General features: G+C 42.4%; 1 protein-coding gene across 1 annotated transcript in view; it reads right to left on the bottom strand.

Moving 5' to 3' along the window:
* Positions 1–2,645: 2,645 nt before the first annotated feature.
* The window catches only part of LOC137913882 (nephrocystin-4-like), a 103,709-nt gene continuing 80,059 nt past the window's right edge, over positions 2,646–26,295 (bottom strand). Inside the window, exons 18-29 of the mRNA XM_068757502.1 lie at positions 22,784–22,912; positions 21,627–21,805; positions 20,501–20,721; positions 15,146–15,335; positions 14,688–14,771; positions 11,652–11,817; positions 10,621–10,691; positions 10,441–10,526; positions 8,600–8,771; positions 6,684–6,863; positions 6,149–6,292; positions 2,646–2,792 (exon numbers count right to left, since the gene is read on the bottom strand). Coding sequence (XP_068613603.1) covers positions 2,646–2,792; positions 6,149–6,292; positions 6,684–6,863; positions 8,600–8,771; positions 10,441–10,526; positions 10,621–10,691; positions 11,652–11,817; positions 14,688–14,771; positions 15,146–15,335; positions 20,501–20,721; positions 21,627–21,805; positions 22,784–22,912 — 1,769 coding nt within the window. The remainder of the gene's footprint in view (positions 2,793–6,148; positions 6,293–6,683; positions 6,864–8,599; positions 8,772–10,440; positions 10,527–10,620; positions 10,692–11,651; positions 11,818–14,687; positions 14,772–15,145; positions 15,336–20,500; positions 20,722–21,626; positions 21,806–22,783; positions 22,913–26,295) is intronic.

The following is a 26,295-nucleotide window of genomic DNA, read 5'->3' as shown; positions in this document are numbered from 1 at the left end:
CAATGAGGAGGAGGAGGAGGAGGAGGAGGAGGAGGGCTGGTTGCTAGGTTTCAGATTATTCCACTTAGAAACCGCTTTCATTCCTGCATCTCTGTCTGCTGTAATAGCAAACCTGCCCACTCATGTTGCAGCTGCCGGGCATCCTCAGACACCAGCAGACCCTACAAACGCACAGCAGGCAGGCCTGAGAAGCTGGACATGCACAGATAATAAGGTGTCTGCACCACAACGCGCCCATCTCAGACAGCACCCGTGCAGCGGAATCTGAAGGCTGCAGCTGTTAAAACGGCAACAGGTGAAATCCTGAACCCATCCCCACGAGAGCCTCCAGATTATTTTGTCTGAATGATCACTGGTGGCAGCAAGACGCGCTCTTCAAACACAGGTAGTGAAGCTCTGGCGACGAGACCGCTGTGCGTAGCAGAGGCTGTGAGAAAGGGGCATGAATAAAACAAAAACTGAAAGACCCTTTATGTTATATCTCACTGGACCATTTTCTCTATTTAGAGATTAGATTTGATGTAAGAAATGAGACACAGAATCCACATTCCTCAAACCTCAGGTAAAAAAAAGAAAAGAAAACATTTAGCGGAAGCTTCTTGGAGAATCTGGTCCATTTCAGTTTCCTGAACGTCTGCAGGATGCCAGTCACCGAACCGAGGCAGCGGGATGAAGAGTACAGACGTGCAAACACGGAAGGTTGTTGATTGGCATCTGCAAATCACAGCTCTCACGTTATTACTATTGTTAACTGCAATTTCATTAAATGTTTCTAGCACATTCTGACATTAAACGAGAAATTTAAGTGGATTATTCAAAGTATTATCATTACTGCATGAAAAGAAACTCAATTTTACACACTACCGATTGGAGAGGGGGAGAAATGAGGAGGAGAAATCTGCTGGTTTGTGTATGAACTCGACATCTAATAAAGCAAATATGAATTCAGTGACTATAGGTAGGTTTATTGTCACAAGGCTCATTTATCTCATGAAAGCCAGACCTTGTTATTTATTAATCATCCATCCATTTTCTTGATCGCCTAATTTCCAGCTGCGTTTCCGCTTTGCTGGTCAAGGGGATTGCTTCAGCCGATCCCGGCTGACTCCAGACAAGAGGCGGGTTACACTCTGGACGTGTCGCCAGTGCATCCTGGGGCCACACAGAGACAGACACGCACTCACGCACACCTGCGGACAATTTAGAGTGATCAGTTCATCTAAGCTGCATGTTTTTAGAGGGAGGGGGGGGGAGAACCCGGAGAACCCACGCAGACACTGGGAGAACATGCAAGGTCCTCACAGAAAGGACTCGAATCCAGAACCGTTATGCTCTGAGAGGACATGCCATCCTTGTAGTGTATTACATCTTGTATTTTGTTTATTTCAAAAATGTTTTTCCTGTCTGGATCCGAACTTTACAAACTAGCTTCACCAAACGTCACAGTTTTATATATTTTTTAAACCTTCTCTAGAGCATTTAGCGTATCCAAAACAGTTGACTGCTCCAGGCTCACCAGAGCACTGGAGGGCTGGATATTGATGACTCCTGTTTGTCCTGGTTGAAAACAGATCACCTCATCGGATAAGAATAATAATTCTAACCGCCTATACCTGTTTCCCCTTCTATGTAAAGCGAGTGAGCGATCCTTCAAAGCAAGTGTTCACATTGCAGGGACCATCTTCATCTCAGACTGTCAAATAGCTACCAACAGGGAACAAAAAAAACATTATTTCAGCTGTAAGGTGCGTTACTGTAAGCTGTTAACATAAAATAGAGGCAACAGTCAGGCCTCTGCAGCAGGAACGATGTTAGAGAAGGTAGAGATGAAGAGCTCCGGCTCAGTTACCAGCTTCTTTTTATTAGCCTCCACTGCTGTGCTGAGGTTTATTTTACAGCTTGCATTCTAATGAGCAAAAGGGAGGTGGTGTGTGTGTGTGGGGGGGGGGGGGGGGGGGTGTTGTGTAACCCTGTTACGTAACACAGTGTGGATTGCTTTTTCTCTTTCTTCCTCTTGCTGCATGTACCTCAGACTGCGAGGAACGCAGTAGAGAGGGAGAAGACGGAGAGACTATGGAGGGCTTTAATAGGGTTCTGGTGTTAATGAGGGCAATCTGAAGAAGCGTGTGCCTCGCTGGAAAGTCATACCTCATTACAACACTGCTTCTAATAATGATGGTGATGAGGATAAGTTGTTTGGGAGGCAAAGGGACACAGATAGTGGACCCCTGGCTTGTCTGAGATTAAATCCCAACCATCAAGTGGCGTTCAAGTGGGTTTACTGAGTAATTAAAGTCGATAAAACGTTATTGCCTTCACCCCTCAGCCCGTCTTTGCATGGTAATCATTCGCAGGACATTTGTGGGGACAGATCACATTTGGGAATCAGCGTCATGCTGATTTGATTATTACAAAGGAATCCAAAAATGAAAAATAATCACACAATCGGAGTTTCTTCTTGTTTATTTCTCTCATGGAGTCTCATTTTCACTTTCAAACCTAAAAATTAATTTAAAGTCAGATTTTATTTTGGTGAATATAATATGAAATCTGCTAAACTGCAGAGAAACAAAAAGCACAAAAGCAACAGCTCGGAACATTTACAGAAAACACAGTTCAGTTGAGAATCGGTTTGTAGCCCCTGTTTAAACAACAGAGTAGTGGACTTTCACACAGAAAGTCTCTTCCGTCTTCTCCTCCAGGTTGTTCACAAAGACCAGTATCTCCACCGAGCCGGGGCTCTGGCTGGAGGCAAAGCGCAGTCCGATGGTGTGACTCTCTCCACCACCGATCTGCACAGAGTAGCACAACGAAAATGCTGCAGATCAGTTTTCACTGATTCTTCAGTTGCTCATTCGTTCTTTCTCTTCTGGTCGGTGTTTGTTTGATCCACTGATTCACGAGAGAAATCTTCTTGTCATGGCTTGTCACAAGAATATGAAATCCCGGAGAGACTCGCACACACTGAGTCCTAATCTGAGGTTATTTTTATTTGGTCTCCCGAGCCTGACTGATTACCTTTAAGCTCTGTCCTCAAATGTAAAGCACACAATTTTGATATTATCACTGTTGACCTTTGTTTTTTGCCAAACAATTTACCAGAATGTAGTACGCGACAATCATACATTTTTCTATCTCAAGCAGACCTTGAAAAGGGCATCTGTGCTTCCATCTCATCATTTCTAGACTACTGTCAGTGTTTGCTTTAAGGATGGACCCTCAAATCAATGTTCCATTGGCAGCTCATTCAAACGTGAGGCGCCAGAAAGATACCAGCACCATAGAACCCCCATCATCAATGCTGCTGTGTCCACCTTTCAAGTGCACAACACACTACTAATTATCAATCACTTTTAAAACTGGACATGGCCTTGCTTCTGTGATATTCTAGATTTACTTGCAGCCTGTGCGTCCAGCGGCTATCAGCCTTCTTCAGACGGGACCTTTCCTTACATCTTCCTTGGCCCGCCTCACTTCACAAGGAAATAGGCTGATTTCAATTAGAGCTCTGCAGCTGTGGACCTCCTGCCTGAGGAAATCAGACTTGCAAAGTCATTTTCTTCTTTTTAAGTCATTTTTCAACAATTGGATGCGATACTATTCTTCTTCATACTTTCGTATTTTTATACACACTGGTTATGTTCTTTGTTTTTATTGTATTTTCTTCAGTGGTTCTTGAGTTTTTGAGAAAACAACCTCATTGCCATTCTAAAGAAAAAAGCATTAGCATTCGTACACGGCACAACAGTGTCTCTCAATGACAACAATGGGCCAGAATGAAACGACAGTGGTTCAAATGATATGAGCAGGTGTTCTGGGCTACATCTGTTACACAAGAAATCAACCTATTGGAAATCATTGCAACCACCGTGGAGTCGGATTCTAATCTAGAATGTGCATTTCCAAACGACTACCCAGAAGCTGTGAATAAAGAAAAGGTTCCATTTAAATGAAGATTCAAAATCCATCCATCTTCTTGTAGACAAGACAACCTGAATCTTTTCGTCCTCGTCCTGCTCGCAGGTCACAGGCGTTGCTGGAGCCTGTCCCAGGTGACTATGGGCGAGAGGCGGGGTACATCTATGTCGTAAAGGCTTATCCACACAGTTTCTACTGCCGAACAGAATGAAGGCTGCCTAAAACCAGAGCATCATTGCATGAAGGAACCCCAACTTGTTTGCATTACTCATTCTTCTAATCTAACGGATTGACATCAACACTTGTTAAATACACATTAACATCCCTCCTTCCTTTCTACAGTGCAAAAGGATTCTGTTATTGCAAAAACACACAATGTGTAACGCTTTTCTTATCAGTTCCAAAAGGTCTTTATTTGGGCATCTTCGTTTTTCAACAAGACCACAACTATCTTATAGCAATTAATATATGCATTTCAAGGATTTAGGTTTTAATCTTCTCAGAAAGTACAGCAATATTGATCACTGCTTTGCTTCCTCCCCACAGGTAGTTATATCACGACGAGGACGGTGCACCAAAATAGAGATGCGTCTCCATATTTGCTTCATGGGAGAGAAATTCTTTAAAAGTCACATGGATACTTGAAACAACGGTGGTGTTTAACTCGCCGCCGCTCTCATTCACCTCACCTCGCCTCACTTCCATTACATCCTGTTAATTTAAAATGCTCCTTCTCCATTTGGTTTGCCATTTAACACACCTCTTGGAATACAAGTAAATCACGACAAGGGCCCTGCTAGTTAAGTCTGTGTGTATAAATCTGCCCTTAGAGCACTGGATCTGACAGCGCAACAATGAAAGAGCAGTGGTGATGGCTTTACAGTATTCTTCATATCTAGTTCTGAAAGGCAAACGGGGAAATCATTCACCCATCTATTATCTGACAAATGAGCTTTTTTTTCAGAGGCCAAAATCAGCAATGCCTATTCCTCACTTGTCAAGCTTGACAGCAAAGTTATAAAAGTTATATTACAGTGAACAATAACAAATTTTTCTGCACAATCTGCATGACAGTCTGAATGTTTCTGCTGTTTCAGTCTGTAGCAGATCGATTCATGAGTTTAGCCAAGCGTGAACCAAAACGGATACAGCCATCCATCCTCTTGCCGCTGTTCCGCTTTGCGGGTCACGGGAGTTGCTGGAGCCTATCCCAGCTTGCTATGGGCGAGCTGGGACGCGTCGCCCATAGCAAGCGCATCGCCAGCGCATCGCGGGGCCACACAGAGACAGACCACAACTCACGGGCACACGTTTTTGGCGGCGGGAGGAAACTGGAGAACCCGGAGAAAACCAACACGGACACGGGGAAAACATGCAAACTCCACACAGATAGGATTCAAACCCGGCACCTTCTCGGTTTGAGGCGACAGTGCTAACCACTGTGCCACCGTGCCGCCCAAAACTGATGCAGAGTATACAAATGTAATTTTTTTAACTTTCAATGCATAATTGTACGGATGAGTAACAGAAGCACAGCGCATAATTCTGTGCAGATAAAGATGACCTGAAGCTTGGATGTATCTCATTTGTCTGATTGCATCACCACTGTAATAACTTGAGTGTAAAATGCTGAGGAAGACACTCAATTGCAACTTGGTTCAGAATGGACAGAGTAGTTTAGAGTAACAGTCTAAAGAGAATCTGAAAATGTAACATTAATAATGAAAAGCTGGAGCAGTTTATACCTTTTAAATTAATTACTAGGTATGGCAAAAGTGTTTGTTCATTCATTCATCTTCTAATCCGCTTATCCGAAATGCAGGTCACAGGATCTGCTGGAGTCTATCCCAGTCATCTACGGGCGAGAGCTGGGGTACACCCTGGACAAGCCGCCAGATTATTGCAGGGCCACACATAGACAATCATTCACACACACACCTATGGATATAACCAATTCACCTACCTTCTTCCTGTGAGGCGACAGCACTACCTCCTGCACCAGTGTGCCACCCACATTTGTCGTTATTTCCAATACTCTATTCTGAATAGGATCCAATCAATCATTTAAAGCAGCAATGACTCACTGTGTTAGCAATACAAGGATCTGCATGTCTTCATCTCATTCAACAAAAAAGGCAAGCGTGTGTCAAGAATGAAGGTTCCCTTTGCTATCAGTCAGAATATTGATTTTCTGAGAGTAGGAACTGGGTGAGTTCCTTTCTGATCTCACCTGGAATTGATCCTTTCTGAACTGCAGCAGGTCTGGATGGTCGGAGCGGAGCACAAATGTGCGGCTGCTCTTGTAAGGGTTGGTGTAGGTGATTTTCTTTGAGTTGCCATGGCCACCATCAACCGGTACGCATACTTCAAATGCCTGCGTGGACATGTTTCAGATGCATTTTTGCACAAACAAACTTGTACAGAACCAATCTGGAACTTAACAGTCAACGGACGCAGTTAACTTTCCACAGTTAGAGGCAGACAGCAGTCATAGGGGAGAGTGGCTGTGGGTGCTTGTCTGGGATCAGCTAGCCCTAACCTTTGACACTTTTCATAAATGGGAAGGGAATGTTCAGCTGACCCTCGAAATCACCAGACTGCTTCAATACCACCAAATGTCAGTGTTGGGCTCATTAACTGGATCATGGTCAACCTGTTGGATCAGTAGTGTAGCGTAGGGCAAGAACATTTAGTGAAGCTGATGGCAAAATGAAAGCACAGATATGATAATTTTAAGCATTAATGCCACAAATAAAAACTCATACCTTGGACAGAACAGGCCGGTGTACATTGAGACATAAAAGCCAAGCGCTCACTAGCCGCCGGCGCTCCAGATCCACCGCATTCACAAAAAAGAAGTGGCTGCCTGCTCGCCATGGCTGCACCTTCAGCTGGAGCTCCTGCACTGCTGAGGGAGGTAAAACGAACACGCCCTCTGGGTCCACCTACAGAGAGAATTGGAAACACAACACGGGAGACGAGTACGGAAGGTGGTGAATAACTGAACGAGTGAAGTGCGCTCGCCGCGTCGGCCACTTAGCGGCAGCATCTGGAAGTTTCTCGTGTCTCAAATTTATGCTCGTGTCTCAAAGCAAAATTTTGCTGGCAGGTTTTCTCAAGTCTCAGATCACTCGTATGTCACAGCGCTCGTATGTGGAGGTATTAATGTACACAAGAGAACAGAATTAATTGGAATTTGTGGTTTGCGGAGAAAAGTAAGGAAAACGTAAAATAGAGAGCAGGTGACAGAAAGGGCAAAACAATTTCATGAAAAAGATAAAGAGAGGCAGCCGAAAATGAAATGAGAGATTCGTGGAAGTGACAGAAATACAGGAGGATGCAAGAATGAGATTTACTGTGCTACTCCTTTTCAATCAGAGCTTGGCTTTTCTCTGGCGGTGAGCTTTATCTTGTTTTGTAAGACTCCTCTGATGAATTCAACAGTGAGCTAACCTGCCGAGAGTCAGATCAAAGCAGCCGCTGATGCATACGGTGAAAACAGCCGACGCTTTTTTAGCCACTCGCCCATTTCTTCCGGGAGGGGATGTTTGTGCCTGTTTGCATCCATGCTGGCTGTGACAGTCACAGGCTTTGTTTATTATGTTGGGTAATATGCAATGTGGCTTCTTCTGTGCCTCTGAGTGAGAAGCAGCGTCTAACCTCGTCCCCTAAAACCCAGTTACACATATATACTGTATACCAAGTCATCCATTTTTAAAACGGAGGGCGATCTGGCACTGACAACCCATTTTCCTGTTTCAGAGAGCATGCAAGCACAGCTAATTTTCAAATAGTTTCAAATTGTGTCCCAACTGGAAATGTTGTCATGAAGGAATGCGGGAACATTAAAAACAATGGAATTACAGGAAAAAAACCATTACACCAAAAATCTGCATTTTTTAAATTAAATTATTGATAATGATTTCAATTCTAACCTTGGCATAGAACAAAAGGGAATGTCGTGTTCCATTGTTTGAATGAAGGCATATTTGGATATGCAGTTTAAAATGTTCTAATGCAGGAAACAGAACTAAGTCTCGAGATGGGAAATTATGAGAAGTGGTTTTACAAAAAATAAGGTCAAAATAAACCAAATAATTTAATTGTATGAAAAATTGAAGATCTGAAAACAAACAAACAACAACTACTGTCTTGTTATTTTTTTGTTTTTCAAATTACACATTGGCCCAACAATGTGTTAAGGATGCAATTAGTAGTCACTTCCAATCAAATAGAATAAAGCCTTTCACTAGAGGTCTTCATGGGTCCAACTGCCAAACAGAACCCTCCAGAATCTCAAGGAACTGAAGACAGTCCGGCTAAATCCCAATAGATCATGAATTATCAAAAGGTGACAGCAGCAGCAAAAACAGCAGCAACGCATTTCATAGTTCGTCTGCTGGAGTGTTTAAAACACGAGATTAGAGCTGGTCGGGAATATCCTTGGATCCTGGTGACTATCAGGCTTATTGACACACACAGCAGACCCGAAGCGACGGGCCCTCCCCTCCCGGGCACAGGAAGAGTAAATATAAATCAGACAGAATGACTCGGGTATTAGGTGAGGTACTTTCTGTCTCATGCGACAAGCTTTAACCAGACGGATGTTGATGACGTGAGCGCTGACCAGACGAGTGATGGCGAGTCATAGTAAGACGTGAGACGTGTTCAGGATGTGTACCTTGAGCTCTAGGGGGTCTGATGAAAAACATTTGACCCTGCGAATAGCCTGCTTCCCCCTGAGGACCAGTGACTGACAGCTGCATTGGCCAATCACACAGCTGATATCCACTCGCTCCAGGAAATGAACGTAAATCTGCCAGATCTGGGAGGGCGCCGCCATCCACTTGTCACTACAGAGGAAAAACATCATCAGCAACAATTAAGCTGAGGTGCCCCGCAGAGGCAGTGGGAGCAGCACGAGGTCGGAGATGAGGAGGGCTGATCTATGGCTGTGCTCTCATTTTAATAAGCAGCAGCATGATCGTCTTCCACCCCCCCCCCCCCCCCCAACCCCCCACCCCCCACACACTCACTGCTGAGGAGAAGGGAATTCAGTCTCCGTGGCTCTGGCTGACTCTGAGAGCTGTGAGTGGGAGGCGATGGAGTCACCTACTCAACCTTACTCTGTGACAACAGCACGAAAGGAGCATTTGGGGATATTAGAACTAGAATTAATTTGATTTATGTTTCTGAAGATGGAAACTGTATCACTAATGTTGGATTAACGGTGCTGATTAATGACACATTTAGCATATACAGGCTTCCACTGCCATGCAACAGATGTTGCAGATGCATGTATTCCTGTAAAAATAAAAGCCTAAGTTTCAGATCTCCGTGAAACTGAAACATCCCAGGTTGACTGGGATGAATGTGTTTGAGTAATTTCAGTGATTTCTCTTCAAATATACAGCAAACCACCGAGGACATGCATTAAAAAATGGGGTACCATAACTCTCTTGTTTGAAATCTGCACTAAGCTCACATTGTGCACATTCTTTTTACTACAACACATATTGATCCAGTGGAAAACTGTATTATTCCAGAATAGGAAGACTGCCCTGTCTCGCAAAGGTCCACTAAGGCCACGCACACACGTACAGTTTGGCATCCACACAAAACCGCAGATTTCTGTCACTAATAACGAAGGTATTTTGAAAAACTCCGGCCAAAGTGAAGATTTTTGAAAACTCTGGTTACACGTCTGCGTGTGGACGCCTGTGACCGGAGTTTTACGTTTCGAAATGTCACTACTGTGACATCACGTGTGACCAGCGTTTACGTTCAGAAACAACATGGATGTCTTCAAAACTGTGTTGTCGTTAACACCTGTCAAGCTGCTTATTGGAATATATATTGACTTTATATTCCAAAACTATGTTTAGGAGTAATTCTGCCTCCTTGTCGGTCCACACGAACGAGCCTGGCGCCATGTTTCATGTTTTGAGAAAGTGACGACGAGAGACGGAACGTTCTGATTGGATAGGGTTTGGGGAAGTACTGCTGCCAAAAGGTGTGGCATGCTTATGAATGTGCTTAATGACTTATGCGGTTATATGTGGATGGAGTTTTTTTTTTTTTTTTATCAGGTCGTGTGGATTAAAAACAATTTCTAAGCGGAAGGGGAAGGATATTCAGGGTTTTTTTTTACCCCCAGCTACATGTGTAAATGGCCCCTCTCTTTTGCTTAAATACAGACTTTCTGCTATGACATGCAATCCAATGCAAAATAGCTTAACAGTAAATATTCAACCAGTCAGGTTGTCATCATAAGAATCATATAAGAAAGAAACGACACTGGTCTACGTGACAAACTCTTCTAAAATACTGCACTGATTTGGATGAGGATTTGAAAAAAAAAGGGATGGATTATGTAACTTCGGGCAGTTAAACCATCAAATTTCCATCTGATTAGTTAATTAATTTAAGCCTGCATGAAACATTTAAATGGCTTAAAATAGAATGTCTCTTCAGGCTACACTGTATGTCTGTGCATACGGCTATTCAGTAAATAAGACGTACCTAAAAACCATCACATAGAACATTTTAATTTTGGGACTTGGACTCCCTGGCACTTTTAGGTAGACATCTTGAGGCTCCCCTGGCACCTAGACAGAAACAGAGTTTTAAAATAGAGAAGTAAAGGGGAAAGAATGTATGGGGCAAGGGCAATACTTTAAGTTAATAAAGCACATCTCTCACCTGCATCCTTGTCTGGCAGATAACGTCGGGGTCGCTGCAGCGTACAGAAATGTGAGTTCTGGCATCTGGGTCTTTGATGACGCAAAGAGAAAGAGAAGGAAAGGTCAACGTGCAGAGATGTGTACCAGATTAGGGAGGTATGTTGAGATGGATGGCGCTTTATCGGTGACATTAGAGCCGAACAGGTCCATAATATGGAGCTGAGGTGTTTGTATTGGCTCAACCTATATGCTCCAATACAGAACAATGGTTTCAAGATTTAAAGTGTGCGCCACCAATAAACAGAGAGTTTTTTTGAATCAATCCAGAGAGGATGGAAAAAGCTTTGAGTTCAACCACAATTAATCCGATGAGTTAAGAATATTTACCAGAAAACATATTAAAATGTTTAACCCTTGGGTGTTCATGGAGCAGAGTTATGAACGTTAAATAAATATGAATTATAAACTACAAAATATGAAAAGGAAATTACCAGGTACTTTTATCAGTTGATCCATATCAAATATCCCTGACATCCCCTTGGATGGTGTTTTGAAACAGTTTGAAGGAATAACATCTCCATGCGGGGAAACATTCATTTTACTACGCTTTACATATTTATGTTCTATTCCTGTTCTCTGCCTTTACCTGTTTATTATTACTATATAACCTATTGTAATGACATAATGATGTAATTTAAACAGGTTAATATTATAATGCATTTATAGCATCCATGCTGCACTTTTCTTCATTTTATTATTTTCATTCCTTCTTGCTTTTAATTTCCTGCAGTGGAAGGAGAGATGCTTTTGTCATTTTCTCCTGACAGATTGCTTATGTTGATATTTTAGTAAAAAAAAGAAATGAAGGTAGAATACATCATTCTTAGCCACCATGTGTACTGAAAATATGTATTTGTACATATTTATGTATGCATTTCTGCTTCTCTAGGAGCGTAAGTCAGTGTACCTAATGAAGATTAACTAAAAAGCAAGACCAAAATAATGCAGTACTGTATAACAAAGGATGGGGGGGGGGGGGGTGGGGGGAACCTGTCCTACCTGCAGGATCATGCCATGGTGGCAGGTGGATGGCTTTCTTGAGAAAGCAGAGCTCGGGGTGGTAAAGCCGGAACGTCTGGTTGACAACGTGAGGAGTTGGCTCCACATTTATCTGGCATATCGCCATAGGCTTGTCGTCTTCTGATTTGAATGTCACCTGTGGATTAAGAGAGAATGGTCAGCATGCCGCTCGCTGCGTTATGTCGCGTCCGCTGAAACAAAACTGCTGCTGAGTCATCATCAGAGGAGTATAAACACTCAGACCTCACTCAGGGGTTAGAAACTCCCAAGCGTGATAGTTTTATAGCAAATGGCACTTTAGCATTATACCTTCCATCATTGTCAGCTATTCTATAATATGTGTTCATTACTTCATGTGTGTTTTGTCTCATGGTTCATGTCTGATATCATCTTTGTAGGTTTTTCCCTATGTAAGCGAGAAAACGTCTGCGCCTGTTACATGAGAAAGGCATTAAGAGAATACCGACATTGTAATTCTTTGACTGAGTGAAACACTGAACTGGAATGATCGCCTTTTCTTCCTCAGGCGGTTCCGCTCTCAACAGCGTGACAAAAACAAAAGCTGCTTTTAGAAACAGCCCGTGAGACATATCATTTAAAAATTCACCAGAGAATACGATGACGACGATGCACATTATTCACTCCAGTCTTGGCTTCTCTCTGACTCCCCACACACCTTCTGAATACACTTTTGAAATGTGCTGCATTATAATAGCCCTAAGGTTCTGTGTAACTCAACATAAATATGTCCATACATACCAGCCTATGCTCATTGCAAGAGGCTGCATATGAATACATATATACAAACAAATACAAATATACTAAAATTGGAACACTCACATGGAAGCTGTGAATATTCATGTGTGTGTGTGCCCTGTGATGAATTCTTGACCTGTCCTGTGTCAGCTGTAATAGCTAGATTCGGGAGAAGATACTCAATTATTCACACTTTAAGTCCACAAGTTCCCTTGGGATCAACTGGAAAACCAAGTCTGAACCAAACTATTCGCCCACTTCAACCTTTCTAAAGCCCTTCTGGTTGAAAGGAAGCAAATCCCTGGAGGCAGGTTCCAAAATCTTTTGAAAAGTCAAAGGAGTGGAGGCTGTTGCAAGAGCAGATTAACAAAGTCTGGGCGTCTACATTCTTCAAAATCTACATGAAAAAAAGGAAAATATATTCTGCCCCCTAGAAATTTGTGACATTATATCGTACACCCATTCATCCAAGTCTATGGAATGCTACTACATAAAAAAGGCAAATTAGGAGGGACTTCATTTAAACAGCATATTCCAAATGTCGCTAAGAGTTGCAGACAAAACACAAATTAACTTTCAGTATTGATCCCTGGCAAACAGCCGCTGTCCAAATCGTTGATAAGTCAGATTTTTGGCCGCATCCAAGCCCGTATCTGACTCCAGCCATGTGTTCTGACTGACGGCGGTGCCCAAGCCGGCATGCTGACAGCTCTGCTGTTAGAGGCTTGTCAATTTCACAGGACACATATTTGATCCAGACCTGACCTCTTTGACCTCTTGACGGGGCTTTTGCTCAGAGGAGCAGTGCTGACACTGACATACAAATACACACACATTGTAGGCACGTCCACACACACACTTGTCAGACTGGCAGATAGTTCATCACCCTGCTCTACATAAAAAGCATTATTATTTCTAGATATTGCTAAAAATAAGAGGTTAGCCCAGGGGTGGGCAAACGTTTTGACTCACGGGCCACAATGGGTTCTAAAATTTGACAGAGGGGCTGGGCCAGGCTGGAGTGTTTGTGTGAACTAATATAAATTACATGTAAAAGCCATTACATGAAAGGATTTGGCCTTTTACAGGAAGCATTACAGGGAAAAAGGGAAAATTAAGGAGGTTTATAGTAAAATTGTATTTAATGATATTATTTGGACAAGTTCGGTGGGGCGTATATGGGCCCCAGGCCTTAGTTTGCCCATGGCTGCCCTATACCCTGGCATACTCCTGCTGTGGAGCTGTCCGTGGTGCTGAAACGCGCCGCTTTGTTTTGGAGGGCCCCCTGAAACAACGCTTCCCCCCACATGACAAAACAAAAGCGGCGTTTTTCAGCACCACGGACAGCTCCACAATAGGAGTACGCCAGGGTTAGCCCACAGTAATAGATACAGTTTTGGGGTTGTTTGGGTTTTTTTTTTGCGGCAGCAGCAACAGCCTGGTTTTAAGGCCACATCTGGAATGAATTCATGAGGAGCAGTATTTTGTGATCGCTGAAGTATAAAGGGACTGTAGAGGGCATGACATCACAGGGAGGTGAAGAGTGCATTGTCTTATCTGAAGTGTACCCAGCGAGCACTTTCACGTTGTTTCTCCTTTTCTGTAACTTCTAACAAGTTATAAATGGTGAGAGAGTGCCTCAAATTGGGGGGGGGTCTATGATAATATAATACTTTAAATGCATGGTTAATTTAAAGTAGATTAGCCCCACATGTCAAGCTGTCCTCCACTGGGAGATAGTTTAACTCTTGAGGCTGACATTTGCCAGTTGGCGGAGATAAACTTTGTTTAGAGAGATAAAAGTGATTCCCACCATATAATCTTTCTTGACAATCTTGCTCGTGTAACTTTTTAAAACGCATGACACTTCAAAGCGGTCTTTGTGTCTGCGCCGTGACTGTGTGCGAGAGGGGAGGAGGCAGGAGGCGGCACACTGCCACTCCTTATAGAGTTGTCTGGGAGTGTATTTGTACACTAGATGTCAGATTTACTGTATGTACCAGGAGGGTAACGCAACTCAACGTCATCTCTGAAGTATGTGGGACTCTTTATCTTCCTCCACTGGTTTGTAATTAATGAACACTTTCACTGCCCAGCTAAAAACTTCCAAAGTTAAGTAGTTTTTTTTTTTTTTGCAGAAAAAACATGATGTACATCCGCAATGCATCTAGACAGGCTACATACCAAAAACACCCAAAGATGTTCTAGTACCCAAAACGCCTTGTATAAAGCATGAATAGGACACTGTACCTTGATCGTCTTGGCAGCAACGATATTGGACAGATTCTTCTTGGCCATCTGAGAACCTTTGCCTCGAGGCAGGAAGCTTGGTCCCTGTGTGGATATGATTATAGACACAATGGCTAGTAGTATTGATCATCTGCCCAAACAACTGTATAAATGAGAAAATATTACTACTGCATAACAGGAAGCAAATAACTAATTAAATAGATATATAAAAAAAATGAATCAAGAAGCTGAGTGGAACATTTAAAATACATTTATTTAGCATTTTCTGCTTTCATCACCCGTTTTGCCAGAGCCAAAGCCCATCTTTGGACGACTCGTGTCCAAACAATTCAAAATATTTTTCTTGAAATGGGTTTAAAAATGTGTTACTGCAACAATTATGACGAATCCATCATGGATTTAAAAGGATGACTTGTCCTAATCGTTGCAACAGCACAAACTCCTGTCCTCCACTCTACCTGGGGGGCCATGGTGTGGTCACAGAGGAGGCTCTGATATTTCATGGGAATATTGACGCTCTCTTTGGGCCAGAGGTAAATCCTGAGACCTGGGGTGCCCTCTGCCAAGTGGAACATGTCCTCCTCCAACGGAGTCAGAGTTTTGGTTAGTTCTTTGAAGTAAGCCCACTCCTCTGTGTTAGTGATGACACTGGATTGAAAGATTAAAGGACATGATGATGAGGAAAGAAGGCTTTTTTATCTTACAGACATTCGTTCCAGGATCAGAGCTGGACTACGTGATCACGAACATTGGGCCGCTCACTGCATTTTTGTTATACCTCAGTCCCAAATATATGTAACTAAAGAGAAGCAGGAAACCCATTCATCTTTTGAAAGAGATTATGGTTTCTTTCTTGTAAGAAGTTTTTGGTCTCAGATGATCAGATGGCTCAGCTCCATTTGACTGTCCGGACGCAAACAATGTTTTGTGCATATAAACTCTCCAAGCCTGTCTAATTTCATTGCATCACCGTGTGTAATGATAATAAAGTGTTATTCTATTCTATTCTATTCAAGTGCTACAATAAACCATCTAAAAACAAAGCAATACACTTTAGTACAAAAGTAATAAAACCATTCGAGCAATGTTATTCAGCTGAAGCACAAAATCCATGGTTGAGCAGTCGGAACATAAACACAATTCAATTCTTTTAATAACTGATAGCAGGTTTCAATGAATAAAAATCAATATGAACAATGATGTTAAAATACGAAGAAAGGTCAAAGAAAAGCCTCGGTCCAATCCAAAACAAAACAAATGACTACAGGAGAAAGCAACTGGAATAATATGTTCCAACAGAGGGAGATCCTGTTTCAACTCTTTTCTCTAAAAGCAGTGCTACTTTAAACATGAAACGCTTCCAGCTGAGTATGGAGGAGGGAATTTCTTCTCAATAGGACAGCAAGAATTACATTCCATGAAAATTATTTAGAGAATCTCACCTGTGCACTAAATAATTTATCTTATCAGTTATCATGGCAACAGAGAGAGAGAGAGAGAGAGAGAGAAAGAGAGAGTGTGTCTCCATAAAAATAATGTTTTGAATAAACATTTTTAGGAAAGAACTTAATATAATAAATAAATAATAATCAATAAAATAGGCAGCAGGGGGTGAAGACATAAAAACAAGATCATGAATAGTATATCCTGACAGACAAAGTGAATGCAGAGCTGGGTATATGCACAGAGGAGAGGACGGGCAGTGAGAAACGATGAGAAGTGAGCAGGAAGGACAACAGCTGTGGTTTCCCCCGTGTCTCTCTGGAAGTCAGCACGGCTTACAAGATGGTCTGTCTGGCCAAGTGTAGCAAAGGCCAAATGCAGCCGTGAGAAATGGATTGCAACACATATCAAACATGTTGTCAGCATCAAGAAGAGCCTCTGGGCTGGAAATTGTAAATCCAGTGCAGACTTCAAAGCTGCAGCTCGCCCGGCCTCTAAATCAGCACCTTCCCTCTAAACCAAGTCAAGAACTGAGGAAGCCTCTTGGATGAGAAGTTAGAAGCGACATAAACATATTCGATGAACTATATGCTTTGGCCAGTACACAGAAGCTGCTCTACTTTTACCTTGCCAGAATATCAAACTATATATAACAGGGTACTTTCTTAAGAATTGGCATTGAGATCTTTTTTTTTTTGTTCTACAGAAACGTTCTAATTCTTATCCTGAAGCCCAGAGGAGCCTTCTTGTTGAGTGGTGAACCTATAGCGTCTCAATAGGAATGCCGCTTGGTCAAGACATGAAGCGTCTTCAGGACTTCTTCTTCCTTGTCCGGCTTGTCCCGTCTGTTCCGCCAGGGCTCGCCACAGCAAATCAACCTTCTAGTCAATTGCATGCTTAGTTCTGGCAAAGTTTTAAGCCGGATGCCATTCCTGCAGCAACCGTCTGCATTTATCCGGGCTTGGGAGTGGCTCAAGGGTGACACTACCCATGCGTAGTATATACTGCTATACCTAAATTACTGAAACTAACACAGTTAGCAGTTAGCAACAAAACCCAGCTAATGTTACAAATAAATTCTGAGAAAAGATAATTCTAACCAAGAAAACAGACATTTTAATCAACTCTGACATTGGTATAGTTAAATATTATTTGAATCCTGTCTGACTCTCTTCTTTGTAGACAACATCCAACATAACAGGAAAAGAGATCTGCAGTAAAATGGCATTCTTAAAAATCTGCTCCGGGCAGCGCTGTGAAGTAACCTGACCGGAGTTAACATGCATTTAGAAATGCATCAAATGCAGACTCTTCTTTGGTCATTTGCATTTTCCCTGCTCACGGTGGTGGCAGACGATTTGGTGTCATGCGTCCTCTTCAGGAGACAAACTTAAAGGGTTCCGAGGCAACGAGAGGACGGATACAGGAATGGATGTCTCTCTATTAAAGCTGGGGGGGGGGGGCTCTGTGACCAGGCTAATGCTATAATGATTCATCTGTGGCGCACTCCAGCCTTTGTTGATCAGTGTGATACATGTTAATCCAAAATTCAGGCATGAGCAGAATCCTTAACAAAAGATTCCGTTTGGAAAGATTAACAATGACGCTAATCGAAGGAAACAAACAGGACACGGATACCAAGAACTTGTGATTCAGGGTGATCAGTCATAGCGGCTGCTATGTGAGGATTCTAGCGGTATTTAGCATATTACTGGCATTAAGTTGCATCTGTGTCCAGGACAGCTGAGTGTGCTGCTGGGAGGTAGAATCCTCTTTCTTCATTGACCAACAATATGTGTAAGAACGGCAGCATAAATTGCAGGAACCAAACCTAACCTAACTTCCTTATCTATGCAGATTCACTGCTGCAAAAGATGCAACAAAAACAACAGCAAATTAGGCAACCACCACATACACACAGACTGTTCTAATAAAAGCTATTTCAAACCTGAACCTGATGTAAATGCAGACTCCACAGCCTCAACAAACACACACCTCATATTGACAATTTAATGCTAGTGCTTCAGATGTTTAATGGTGACAGTGAGGCACGTAAAACCGCCTGACAATAAATACAATAGGTCGGAAAAGAGAGCCAGTTCCAAATGAGACATTTCTCAGTTCCTTTGCCTTCGCTTCACGTTGCTAAACAGTGACATCACGGCCATTCATCCATAAGACTAGAAATTATTAAAAGCAAATCACAATGATGATGAAAATATAGTCCACAACATTTCACAAAGAAAGCAGACACATTTTGGCTGGTGGGCTGGCTTTCAAATTAAAATTTGACCTCAACCTATCAGGGCTATAATTTGAGCACAACTCAGACAGGCTCAGTGCATTTATTAGAAATCCTTAAGCCAATTGACAAAGAACCACAAAGATAAGCAGAAGCCATAAGTGTTAAACTCTCCCACCTTGGACTCTCCACCTCCATCTGCACCTGGATTAAGGACTTCCTGTCTGAACGCATACAAAGGGTCAGACTCGGCTCCCACCTCTCCCCCACCGTCACACTCAACACCGGCCCCCCACAGGGATGTGCACTCCGCTCCTGTACTCTTTGTACACCTAAGACTGCACGCCAACCCATCCCTCCAACGCCATCATCAAGTTCGCTGATGACACCACCGTGGTCGGGCTCATCTCGGGCGGAGACGAGTCGGCGTACAGAGATGAGGTTGGTAAACTGGTGGCGTGGTGCTCGGTGAATAACCTTTCATTGAACGCCACAAAAACTAAAGAACTCATCATGGACTTCCCGAAGCGCAGCCCAGACCCGGCTCCGCTGACCATCATGGTGGGCTGCGTGGAGAGGGTCCACTCATTTAAATTCCTGGGCGTCCACATCACCGACGACCTCTCATGGTCTGCTAACACCGCGGCGGTGGTGAAGAAGGCCCAGCAGCGCCTCCACTTCCTGAGGGTGCTCAGGAGGAACCACCTGGAGGAGAAGCTGCTGGTGGCCTTCTACAGAGCCACCGTGGAGAGCATCCTGGCGTACTGCATCACGGTGTGGTACGCCGTGTGCACAGCAGCGGAGAGGAAAACCCTGCAGAGAGTGATCAACACAGCCCAGAAGATCACTGGCTGCTCTCTGCCCCCCCCCCCCCCCCCCGGATTGTATCGCCGGCTCTCGCTACCTCAGCAGAGCTACAAACATCGTCAGAGACTCCTCCCACCCTGGACACACCTTGTTCAACCTGTTGCCCTCCGGACGGCGCTACAGGTTGCACAAGAGTAGGACCAACAGACTCAGGGACATCAGCGCTCTGAACACCGATCAGGATTAAACATGACACCTACTCACTATGTGCAATAACAAACGCACAAAATGTATACTATTAACATATGCAAAATACTGGTCAATCTCTCTGCATGCACTGTTCACTTTAAACTTGAAATTATCCTGCAAGTACTTGAATGTTCCGTTATCATTTGTATTTTATGTTGTTTTTAGACACCAGATGGAGCAGCACTCCTAATCTCATTGTGTAGCTACTATGCCATGACAATAAAGGCTTTCTATTCTATTCTATTCTAAGTCTTATTTAATTACCATACATAATTAATGCTCACATCATTAGCAAACTTCAGGATCGGCCTTCCTTTCATGAATTTTTTCCACTTTCAACCCTTTAGAAAATGTGTTTTTACAGTATTTGTTGTTTTTGTTTCCACTGAACTGCAAGAGCCATACAGATTATAAGATGCTTCATAACAACAAAAGACTTAGGATATGTAAATAAACTGATGTACTCTGACATAATTTATGTAAATCCATAAAAAAAAAAAAAAGATAAGATCGAAGCAAAAGACAATCCCACGGTGGTGAGATCTCTCTTTCCACAGTTCAGTGTATTTTAATTATAAACTAAAACAAGATGTAAATTAATATGTCTCTAATGTTTCAGGTTGTTAGAGGGTCATCTACAATTTGAATCCGGATATTATACTGTCAAAGAGTTGCTCTCTGGTGAGATTTCATCAGTGAGATTTCACAAAATTAAAATCTCAACACAGATGAGGAAGACAAAGTGGAAAAAGCTCATCTGAGCTACACACAAAAAAAAGAGTCGTTATGGGTTGGCTGGTAGAGAGTCAATTCAGCACAGCATGACTGATGAAAGGATGTAGTTAGTAATTATCTGGTCTTCGTTAACCATGTAAACCTCAAGACACCAAGAACAGAAGCATTGTTCAAGGAATAAGTAAAACTTGTGATGATGCAATGTTGCTCCCTAAATTAGTGTGTAGACGGGTTCTATGTAAAATCACAGATGAAGCCGGCACAGGAACCCAAGCCCCCCAGCCGCTTCGGTTAGACTGGGGACACGCCCAATGTCCCACCTCAGTGTTTGTCTTACCTGAGCTCAGGGTCCTCGCTGTGAATGGTGACTGTCTGTGGAACATTGAAAGGATTTCTGAGGACAAACTCCATGTACTCAGCAGAGCCCAGACCGGCATAGATCAGGTGCTCAGTGGTTATGGCCTGGCGCAGCATGTTGCTGATGCCCTGGGCCTTGTTGTCGTCTTCCATGGAATTAATATGATGTTCTTCGGCTAAACGGGCTTCCTTAATCCGACCCTAACGGCAGAGAAAAATGGATACAACGTCGTCAGAGGTTCCTCTGTTGTGATGTTGGGATTTTCTCTTAGGACAATCTCACAGTTTAAAAAAAATAACAAGAAAAGGAATTTAATTCTCATAAAATTTGTTTTGTCACATTTACTTTCTTACAGAGTAAAAAATAAACTGTAAGGTAAAAAGGATTCTCTATAGTTGGCGCACTTCTACACAATAAATGAGAAATCTCAACTTGAGTTAAAATCAGGGTTGTTAAACTGCATAAATACAAAAAGACCAATTTTCAAAACTGGTGAAGGGCCATCAAATTGTACAAACAATTAACCAAATTGGATTGATGCTCTCAGTCTTGGCAGATGCTCCACATTGAATTCCAAAGCTACGCTTCAAATCCTCTTTCCTTGCAAACGGGATAACACTTATTTTGCACATTGTTTTGGCTGTTATGAGGGCGTGAAATAACTAACGCGCAGGTCTTACCAGAGGAAATGTAATGTGTAAAATGTCTCAGGCACACTCAAAACACAGCCAAGATCAAATTGAGCATGTTCATCCATCCTTGAAAGTACAAGATGTGCCCTTGGGTACAGGGAACAATTAACACCTTCCTCTAAAGCCACTTAAACGCGATGGCTTAAACACGGGCAGTCTGTTTCAGAGGAACTCCATGCCTCTTCCTAGGACATGGTAGACTTGTTTCGGAGCCAAAGCGAACCTCTCTGTTGCCCATTTCTGATTTAAGTGAAAAGAAAATTTAGCTCTTGTGCTAAATCCGGCATATTTATATTGAAGTTGTTTGCTGACACATTGATTAATATACGCTTTCCTAATTCAAACAAACAAACACAGGGACAGCCTCTGTTATTCTTGTCTACACACTGGCAAAGTACGAGGTTTGACCTCACCGTGACCTTGGCTGCTTCAGCTTCCTCCTTGCCTTCCTGCTGATGTATGGCAGCCATGCAGGCGAGCTTGTGGCGTCTACCGTCAGAGTCGTTCAGGCTTTGCTCCTGGTGCGCGACGACGGTGTCTGCTCTGATCCCACTATCTGTTTTCTGCCTGTATGCTCGTGCAGTATTACTAGCTGCAAGGGAGAAACAGACCATAATCATCAATCTATTTACTGAACAGGACAGAATAGAATCTAATCTCCTTGAAGGTTTGACCATATTATATGTTGAAAAAAACAAAATGTTAAAAGCAGAGGGTTGAGAAAGGTATCGGTATTGTTGCAGCACCAGAAACAGAGTAAGAAATCGAAACCAGCATTGTTTTTAAGTATCTGTTCTGTAACACAAACACTTGAACTGGCAATAGGCTAACAGAATATCTTTGACATAACAGTGCACAATCATATTTTGCATATGTATAGTATATAACACAAGCATGAGGAACCCAATTTATCCCCAGAAGCATGACCCTGGTAACTTTGATGGTGCAGGTATCATTAAGATAGTTGCAGTATGTTTTATTCCTTTCCAATCCATTTTGCGTTCATCAGATTGGGTGTACTGTATTGGCAATGTATTCATTGCTTTAGCTTAGTATGGCCTTGTTTCATCCTACAATTGGTTTGCTTATACTTTTCCTTTCATTTAGTGGTTTGCAGATCATTAGCATATCATTTATGTTTGATTTGCATTGTGTGTATTATCAACAACAGCTCCTAATAAATAATTCCACAGCAAGTCTTAGTAATTTTAAGTAAAAATAAATTAGGAATAAACACTGACTGATGACAGCATCACTAATTGTGTGTGTGTGTGTTTCTCTGCTTGGATTGTTCATACACACAGAACCAATACAAAAAGGATTGTGGCCACTTGTGATGATTTGGAAAGCTCAATTATGCTGAAAATTGAGCAGCTCAGTGGTGCAGTCAGTAGAACCAAATGGGAAGAAGATCTGGTTGAGTTTCAGCAGTACGATCACTGCTGAAAAAAAAGGCATGGATACCTCCACGGAATGAAATAGATGCATGTGTATATGTTGACATATGCTGATGGGTGCGAGGAGTATAACGTCAGACAGGGTTCAGTGAAATCTAAATTAGAGGGCTTGCCATTGAGTTGGAGGACTTTTCTGCAGGACAGACTTCCACCTCTAAATCCAACCGTGCGTGGAGTGATGATGTGTGGATTAGACAGCGTTATGTCTTTTGTCCTCCTCCCGCTGGGATCTACTGGGCAACCTGTAGAAGAAAAATGCAGGTGTTAGTTTGACATCTAGTGTTTATTAATATAGACTATACCCCGACTGAACCTGTTTTAAATTCCTTCATCAACTCAAACTCAAGCTGTGGTTATGAAAGGAGCTTTTGATTATCATCGGGTTTAGGGACCAAAGGATTTAATCTCTGCTTTTTGCGGACAGTATTGTCCCGTTGGCCTCATCGAGCCTGGACCTTCAGCGTGTACTGGGACAGTTTGCAACCAAGTGTGAAGCAAGTGGGATAATGAGCATCAGCACCTCCAAATCTGAGGTCATAGTTCTTGATAGGAAAAAGGTGGTCTATTCAATTCAATTAAATTAAATTCAATTCAGTTGTATTGATATAGCGCCAGATCATAACAGAAAGTCATTGCAAGGCACTTTACAGGATGTCTGTTGAGAGGAACGTCTGGAAATCCCTGCTCAGAATGCTGCCTCCGTGACCCGGCGGTAGAGGATGGATGGATGGATGGATGGACGGACGGACTCGGGAACTCTGTGGCCATCATCACGTAAGTTTTGTCATTGTTTGGATGGATAAGCAAACATCTTTCACCAGACTGCATTCAGTTTGTATCTCACTAGTCTGCCTTCTGTTCAATGGAAACATTATCATGTTACTCGTCTTATTACAGGCAAATGATTAAGTAGATACTCCAGGGTGCACTCATAATAATACATTGAGTAGTGGCGGATATAAGCTCTTCTCCTAACAAATCTTGAACAGAGCAGCAGCTGTGGAAAAGGTTGGCTTGAACTTTTGAAAAGTGTTTTACACACAAAAAAAAGCCTGTTAATGGAGGTGTGACAGATAATTGCTAATTTTCGAGAACACCAGCATGCAGGCATGGACCTTCTTTGCCTTTTCAAATGCCACAGGTCGAAACACTTGTTTTGTGAAATGTACAGGTATGCTGAGGCCAGCCCTTGGAATGCGTTGGATATCATTTACAACAGTTGACTGAGGAAGTAATTAAAACTAAAGTTTATGGCTCCTTAAATTACACTGCCCTTTGACAAAAGGCTCCCATTACTCCCATTAGTTTCTAGGCTGTGAAACATCACAACATACACGACCAAGGTGCTTAATTGCAGATGTTTTACCATTTCCTAAGAGGTTCTGGGAAACATCATCCGGGATGCTTTCATTTGAAATATGGTGAGTGCAGCAATTAAGTGGCTTTACCCCCCCCCCCAGAAATGACACCTCAGTGAGCTTGCAGGAGTTTCAGAAGGGGAGGCAAAAGGACCCTCCACATCTTTTAGAGGCAAAGTCCTTCATCAACACACTGATAATGGGCGGCAGCTAAATGAGTAATGGGGAGCTGATGCTGCCATGCAAACAGTCACAGACAGTGCAGTTCTGCAGATTAATGGGTGAGGTGTCTGCCATCCCGATGCATTCCCCTCATCATCCATCACCCTTCCCCAGCCGCCGCGACAGCTGAAAGTATTTGTCTGAGTTATATATCCCAAATATAACTGTGAAAACATTACTTCTCCCGCCACATAAACATCTCCAATCAATAACGGAGCCACAGAGATCTCGTTCCCACAACCTCGTTATGGGCATTTCAGCCTGCTCTCTTTTGTGCCAAGAACTGCTTTGATGATGGATAGAATTAGAAAATAAGCCTGCAAGAACAAGATAAGATGAACATCGTGCTGCCAACCCATAAAAAAAAGACACGGGGACAAAACTCCAATGTGGTATTTAATCATTCAATCATTTAAATGAATCAGCAATCACCACAATCATCATTAGACTCATTAGATGATACCTAATTAAGAGCTAATTCAGGCGACATGGATGTCTTATTCTTAGTTATAGTATCCATTCACAACTGCTGAGTCACACTCTGATCGCTGTCGGATGGAGAGAGCTGGTGATTCTCATCATTGAAATGAAAGCTAAAATGTGCATTTGTGTTGCAGAGAAGGCTCAAAACAGTGTTGCTTGTTTGGACAAGACTAATTGCAAACACAGTTCCACGGGGCTGAACTTCATCGAATTTATTGACTGTCTCCTTCTGTTGTGTGACAATAGCACTACTCGGCAGCATGCCACCTGCCCGCCCTCTTTGCTCTGCTGGCAATTCTTGAGGTTGAGGTCACAACAAACGACTGATTTATTTGCCTGAAGAACAAGGATGCAAGCCACAAAGGGATTTCAAAGTAAGTCTACTTTATTTGCTTTCTTGTGGCTCCGTATTCCAGGCCGCTGACCTTTCAAAATAAACAGATTTCCTCTGACCTCCGAGGCTAAAAACCTAGGATGATAAAAGTAAGCTTTATTGTGCCAGCTGCAAAGGCTTTTATTGAATGACATATCCCTCTGGGACGTTGCTCGGCTAAAATAACTGTTGGGTATATTTCTCTGATATTTTGTTCTGGAAGTGGCAGCTTCAGCCAGAATTCTCTCTGGTCTATCCTGCTGCAGCAATCTGTCTCTCCAGGGCTTATCTGGCTGCTGCAGATGAGAAGTATACTGTGAGGTCTGCAGAAGGTTCTAATCTGTCTTCTCTTCCGTGTTGAAGCAGATATATGCTTTCTGTCTGTGCGTCTATGAAATTGTGTGCAAGGAAAAGGAGTCAGTGAGAGAAAATGAAGGAAGAAATTATACGGTCACAACTCAGTAAGCGAAACCTATTTTTTATTCCATATTTTAAGTTGTCAGTCACATCTGGGCTTTTTTTTTTTACTGGTGGGAAATATTAACAATATTATTTATAGATTTGATGTCATTCATTCATCTTCTTGAGGACGAGTCGACCGTAATCGTCTCATCTTGAGCTGCTCATCTTAAGTCACGGGTTAGAGGTTCTGCTGGAGCTTATCCCAGCAAGCTACAGGTGAGAGGCGGGATACACCCTGGGTAAGACGCCAGCTTATGGTAGCGATTTGAGATAAAATGTTGTAATTATTTTGGACAATGTTTGCAAATTTGACATCACTGTTCGTAAAATAGCTTTGACCATTACACACCAATATAAAAATGATAGACGCCTCAAATCAACACGAGCTTAGGTTCAGACACCAATTACTATTATTGTTCTGATTTGTACCGCTGCCTGATTCTATGCTGTATGACATGGGACAGATTTTCTTTTTGGAAAAACAATTACTTCAAAATGTCTATTATTACTCTAAGATTATTCATTTAAATTGTTAGTCTTTTTTTTTGATTTAATGTAAAATTCATCATGTTTTTACATTTTTTACAACTTACAATGCAAATGTGACAAGTAGTAGTAACAAATTAAACAGAAAAGTGTAACTTGTTATTTCTTGTCAATCGTTTCCTAATCAACCACAATATGGAAACGCATCACTAAGCCAGTTATGAATGGAAGTCCCACAAAT

This window comes from Brachionichthys hirsutus, unplaced genomic scaffold, assembly GCF_040956055.1.
Source record: "Brachionichthys hirsutus isolate HB-005 unplaced genomic scaffold, CSIRO-AGI_Bhir_v1 contig_304, whole genome shotgun sequence".
NCBI classification, from domain to species: domain Eukaryota; kingdom Metazoa; phylum Chordata; class Actinopteri; order Lophiiformes; family Brachionichthyidae; genus Brachionichthys; species Brachionichthys hirsutus.
The sequence above is the reverse complement of the archived record's forward strand: the minus strand, read 5'-3'. Positions and strand labels throughout refer to the sequence as shown.